At 44.3% G+C, this 6,000-nt stretch overlaps 1 protein-coding gene across 3 annotated transcripts in view; it reads right to left on the bottom strand.

Annotated features, from left to right (window-relative positions):
• Positions 1-5,231, bottom strand: part of pdcd4b (programmed cell death 4b) — a 54,822-nt gene extending 49,591 nt beyond the window's left edge. The window contains exons 1-2 of one of the 3 annotated variants that reach the window (XM_072479518.1): positions 4,821-5,231; positions 3,833-3,930 (exon numbers count right to left, since the gene is read on the bottom strand). In XM_072479518.1, the coding sequence (XP_072335619.1) occupies positions 3,833-3,836 (4 nt within the window). In that variant the 5' untranslated portion in view covers positions 3,837-3,930; positions 4,821-5,231. The remainder of the gene's footprint in view (positions 1-3,832; positions 3,931-4,820) is intronic. The other 2 variants (XM_072479519.1, XM_072479517.1) reach the window with 2 other exon arrangements.
• Between the last annotated feature and the right edge of the window lie 769 nt (positions 5,232-6,000).

Consider the following 6,000-nt stretch of genomic DNA (forward strand, 5'->3'; position numbering starts at 1 on the left):
GTCCCTCAACCTTCTGACCTATTGCTCCCGTGCCCACCCCCCTGCCATACTAGTTTCTCATCTCAGTCCAAAATGGCCTTCCCCATACTCTGAGACTGTGGCCCCTTGCTCTAGATCCCCACCAGAGGAAACAACATCCTTGTATCCAGTCCAGTCAGAATTTCAATGAGAAAAAAAAGTATGTTTCAGTATAAATTCCAGTAAGTACAGGCCTAGTCGACACAATCTCTCCTCAGACGACAATCCTGCCATCCCAGAATCAGTCTGGTAAACCTTTGTTGCAGTCCCTCCATAGTAAGTATATCCATTCTTCAGTAAGACCAAAACCACACACATCCAGCTGCAATAAAACATCCTTGATCCTGTACTGAAGTGTTCTTTCAATGAAGGCCAAAATACCATTTGCCACCCTAACTGCTGGTTGTAGCTGCAGGCTTGCTTTCGGTGACTGATGTACAAGGACAGCCAGATGCCTTTGTGCATCAATATTTCCCAATCTATCACTATTTAAATAATACTCTGCCATTCTGTTTTTTCCTTCCGAAGTGGATAACTTACAATTATCCATGTTATACTGCACCTGCCATGTTTTTGCCCACTCACTCAACTTGTCTAAGTCACCTTGAAGCCTCTTAACATCCGCCTCACCACACCTAGTTTCAAGTCGTCAGCAAACTCAGAAATATTACATTTGGTTCCCTGCTCCATATCATTGATGTATATTGTGAATATCTGGAGCCAAAGCACTGACCTCTGCAGGACTCCACAAGCCACCACCCGTCACCTCCAAAAAGATCCATCTTTTCCTACTCTGCTACCCAATTCTCGATCCATGCCAATATATTATCCCCAATTCCATGCTCTTTAACTTTGCACACCAACTCTTTCTAAAAATACACCCGATCCACTGGCTATCCCTCATCTATTCTGCTAGTTATATCCTCAAAAAAACTCCAGTAGGTTTATCAATCATGATTTTGTTTCATAAATCCATGTTGACCTTGTTTAAATCCTCAACTTCAAAATTAAGTGCATTCCCACTCAATTATGGTTTCTACATTTGTGCATGGTTCCACTTTTATATATATGTTAAAACTGATGGTTGAAGACCCAACTTGAATTTTCACTTATGGAGAAATTATTCCTGAAATCAGGATTGCAGTTGCAAAGCTTTCCAGTGTGCATTAACTAAGGCTTCACAATCACCCTTTTATTTTAAAAATGCTAGAAGATCGGTCAGCTGGTAATGAGAAATAAAGGCAATAAGGCCCAGGCCACATTAAACCCAGAGGAATATTTTTTTTAATAGACTGCAAAATGTTTTGTACAAAAAGGATACAAATTCACGTCAATAAAATTCTACAGGGAGTTCATGATCTCAGCTTGGCTTTCAGGAGGATGTGGAGACCCATGTCCAAAAAAGCATATCGCTTTATAAACTCAAGAACTAGAAGTAGTATTTATTTAAATAATTCATTTAATTAAAAAGCCACGGCTTAAACAAAAATCATTAGCTTTCATGACCAATTTTGCAGTAGAATTAGAATATTAGCCAGTTGAGAGTCAAGTAGAATTCTTATTTGGACAGTTCAGAATAGTGATTTGAAGTATTCAAAACAGTTTGAGCAACAGCCAATCAGGATACATAAAATGTAGCCTCTGACCAATAAAAAGTGAATAAAGCTGCATGCAACAGCACGCACCACTGCTACTAAATTCTGAGTGAATAAAAGGCTCTAAAGGTTCTAAATCAAACAACGACAGAAAATTGTCCCCATTTGGGAAATTCTTCCAACACAATTATATAACCATAAGAATTATTTTGAAGCTTTGAAGGAGATTGGAAGCACATCAGTTGCTGCAATAGCAGTTTGAAACAGGAAAACATCCTCCAATTGTAATGCCAGCCACAGATAAATTTTGCAAGTTACTTGACAGTTCAAGTGCATGCATATAAATTTTAATTAAATCTCTAGTCATTATAGACACCAGTCCAGTAACAATCCTTTGAAGAGCTGTCAGGCTGCCATATCCCTGGCTAAGAATACAAGAAAGCCATCAACTTAATGTGCTGCAACACATCTCAAGAATTGCATAATTTAAATGGGACATATCATGCATCTGCTGCAGATCGGTAGCAAAAGCAAAGTGCTCCATTGACAGAAGTTGGAAAGTAGAAGGGAGGGGAAAGAGATACTAAACAAGTACGAGACAGCTGATTGCATCATAACATGTTTAAACAATTTTTTGAGGTGCTAACAGAAATCCACATCATCAGTTGGAATTGCACCATGGATCGGCAGGGTGGCAGTGGTTAGCACGGCTGCCTCACAACCCCAGGGACCCGGTTCGATTCCCACCTTTGGAGACTGTGCTTAGAGTTTGCACATTTTCCCAGTATCTGCACAGGTTATCTCCGGGTGCTCCAGTTTCCTCCCACAGTCCAAAGATGTGCAGGTTAGGTAGATTGGCCATGATCAATTCCCCCTTAGTGTCCAAAGATATAGGTTAGGTTTTAGTGGTTATTGGGATAGGACAGGGGAATGGGCTTGGGTGGAGTCAGACTCCGTGCAGACTTGATGGGTCAAACGACATCCTACTGCACTGTAGGGATAATTCATAAGGCGACAAGAAAATCTTCAAGGCAGAAGTAAAACTGAGCACTGAAAAGTGAATGTCAGCATAACATTTTCTAATATTTATTTTAATCTTTTCTGATGTTAAACAGTGAATATTGCTGGGATCAACTAACATGGAAACCACTAAAGCAAACAATAAGAGACTGCGTCACTGATAAAACTAATGAGGAACTGAAGAATGTTGTGGTATTTGTTAACCTGCTAATGTTGATCACCATTTAATTTTGGGGTCAACGTTAGCAGACAGAAGTAAAATAAATCAGGAACAGAACTCAATACAGCCATGGACCTTTACTGCAGAGGCAGAAACCAAAATAATACTGAGAAGTTTATGGATAAATTTCAAATTGCCCTCAAATGGGACAGCCTGCATTTATATAAACAACTATAACATTTTACAAAAAGGTTCTGGTGTAGCACAGAAATCTAAACAGACATAAATGAGTCACTATTGGGGGGGGGGGTAACAAAAAGCTTGGTCAAAGAGATGAGCTTTAAGGAACATATTAAAGGAGGTGGTAAAGGCAGAGGCAGAAACATTTAGAAAAGAGAACCCAGATCTTGGGGACGAAACAGCTAAAAGTTCAGTGGGTGGCAGTGTTTCTGAAGGGTTACAAAGCCGGAATAGGTTAGAGAGATAGAGAGGGACAAAGCCACAAAGGAATTTAAAGAGTGATTTAAAGGAGTGAGAATGTTACCACAATCCCTCGGGAGTGGAACAGTGTCAATCAGCAAGCTTGGAGTGATGGGGGAAAGAGATGAGATGGGTGAATGGAACTTGGTGCAACGCATTGGGAAAGCTGGGTCCTATGGTTTCTAAGTTTCCAAATGTTTAACTAAAGAATGTCAGAAGCAGGCTGGCAGTGCAGAGGAAAAGTCAAAACATTACACTGTCACACGGACAAGGACAAATTAGCTTTAAAAAACCACCTCATTTTTAAAATGGTTATGAGATCCATCACTCACCCGGTTAGACCCACCAATTGTCCTGCAGTGATAGACAGCAACATTGTTATTGTTACACACACGCTAGGAAACAAGAACTGCAGCAGGAACACAGTGCACCCAATCAGATCCAAAATGGCACAACAGGTTTTTTTTTTTAAATGTCCAATGAACTTTTGTTTTAACAGTAGAATCTCAATCGTATCACTAATAAAAGTGGCAGTCAGTTAGGATAGTTGCAGACTCACGCATAATTTGTGGAGTTGGAAATGCGGTGGAGCTCCATGGAGGCGAGCCCAGTTTACCTATTCCAGTGATTCAGGTCGGCATTAAAGGCTACACAACACTATTCAAAGAGAAAGAGAGCGCAATGTTGTGGAGAACAAACCTACTTCAGTCAGTGCCACACTGACAATTAAGTTATTTATTTGAAAAAAAAAGGTGCATTCGCGCACAATCAGGTGCAGCACGTCAAAGTATCAAGGTGCAAAGTTCTTCAATAGGCGGAGATGCATGCAAATATGAGGTTGCTTTCACTGCCACAGGTGCCAAGTAAACAACTTCCTGAGTTATACACGTAAAGCAGCGACATCACCCGGGTAGCGCAGCAAACGTAGTTTTAAATCGTGAAAGAGAAGTCTATTTAAGTAAAAGCAAGCCAACGGTGGTGGTTGGGGGGGGGGGGGGGGGGGGGGGCTGCATGGAGAAGGAAGCAGCATGCGTTAATAGTTTAAAAATCATTGTGGGGTTAAAACAAGCACAGGGCATGCAATGTACCAGTCGTTTTGAAGCGCATTAAACGAATCACTTGTACACAATATCCTTTAGAGAGCAAAGCCAGTGATCGCTCAAAAGCACGCTTGCAACTTGTTTGAACCCCTCCCCCGGTGTCAACACTGTACACATGGGGAGGGGGAAGTAAACCAAAGAACGGCAATGGCTCCACCGCAGCACGTGCTCAGGCAAAGCGTTTCCCTGGAACTTTAACACCCGGCACTGGAAGGAAGTGTCTACCTTTAGAGGAGATATAGCACATTGAAGAGAGAGAAGAGCCACCAATGCATGCACCGCCCTTAAAGAAAAATAAAGAGTTCACCTGACCGAATTAGGGTTTTAAATAAAACTTTTAAATGCCAAGCCAGGCGTTTACCTTGCATTTACTCCCAAGGTGTTATTTATATATCTGTACACACACACACACACACACACAGGCGTGCTGACCCACACTCACGGTACCTGCTGGAGAGTTGCTGAATTTGGCCTCGGCCTCCGTTGCCATGCCGGCGGCGAAGGGTGGGAGCCGGAGGCTCGCTGTCTGGGAGTCGTGTTCTGAGGGACGTTGCTTCCCCCTGGGCCCCGGGCCTTGCCTTGCTCTCTCTCCCCCACCCCTCTGCCCCCGCGCCTCCAACTCAAACCAAAACAAACCCGTTGTCTCGTTTGAACCGAGCCGCTCGGGAGGAGGAGAGTGAAATGTCAGTGATGCGGGGACATCGGCCTGTCTTTTTTTTTTTTCCCCCTCCTGCCACCCTCCGATGGGTGCGTGTGTGAAGAAAGAAAATTATATTTAACGGGCGGGCTGTTTGGCTGCGAGGCGTTTCATAATCCGCTCCTCGCCCCGACGCCTTCCAGTCGCTTCGATTTGTTTTTCCTCCCGCCCCCCCCCCTCCCGTCACGTGGGTAGCAACAGCATTGTTCATTCGTCACCCTCGCCGCGCGTCCGACCAATCCCCGGCCTCCCCCCCTCCCTGGCCACCAATCAGCTCTGGCTCCCGCCCGCCCGCCCGCCATTTTATTTTTATTTTCTGGCTCGGTGCTGCCACCCAGGCTGGATGACTTCCCAACGCCAGTACTGCAAATGTTGTTATTCCTGGGTTTCCCTGCAGGGCAGAATCAAAATAATAATTGTTTACTGTCACAAGTAGGCTTCAATGAAGTTACACATTCCGGCGCCTGTTCGGTGAGGCCGGTACGGAAATTGAACCCGCGCTGCTGGCATTGTTCTGCATTATAAGCCAGCTATTTAGCCCACTGTGCTCAATCAGCCCCACAATAATCATAGAAGTGACAGCACAGAAGGAGTCTGCACCAGCTCTTGGAAAGAGCAACCGCTTAAGCCCACGCCCCCCCCCCACCCTATCCCCATAATCCAGTAACCTTTGCTAACCTTTTTAGACACTAAGGGGCAATTTAGCGTGGCCAATCCACCTAACCTGCACATCTGAAACCCACGCAGACACGGGGAGAACGTGGTGCACACTCTGCACAGACAGTGATCCAAGCTGGGAATCGAACCTGGGACCCTGGAGATGTGAAGCAACTATGCTAACCACTGTGCTACCATGCTGCCCAAAGGGGGCTGTTATGCCCACCCGAGATCTACGGGGTTGGAGCAATGGGTCTCCCTCTGGCCCAATAC

This window comes from Scyliorhinus torazame, chromosome 16, assembly GCF_047496885.1.
Source record: "Scyliorhinus torazame isolate Kashiwa2021f chromosome 16, sScyTor2.1, whole genome shotgun sequence".
Lineage (NCBI taxonomy): Eukaryota > Metazoa > Chordata > Chondrichthyes > Carcharhiniformes > Scyliorhinidae > Scyliorhinus > Scyliorhinus torazame.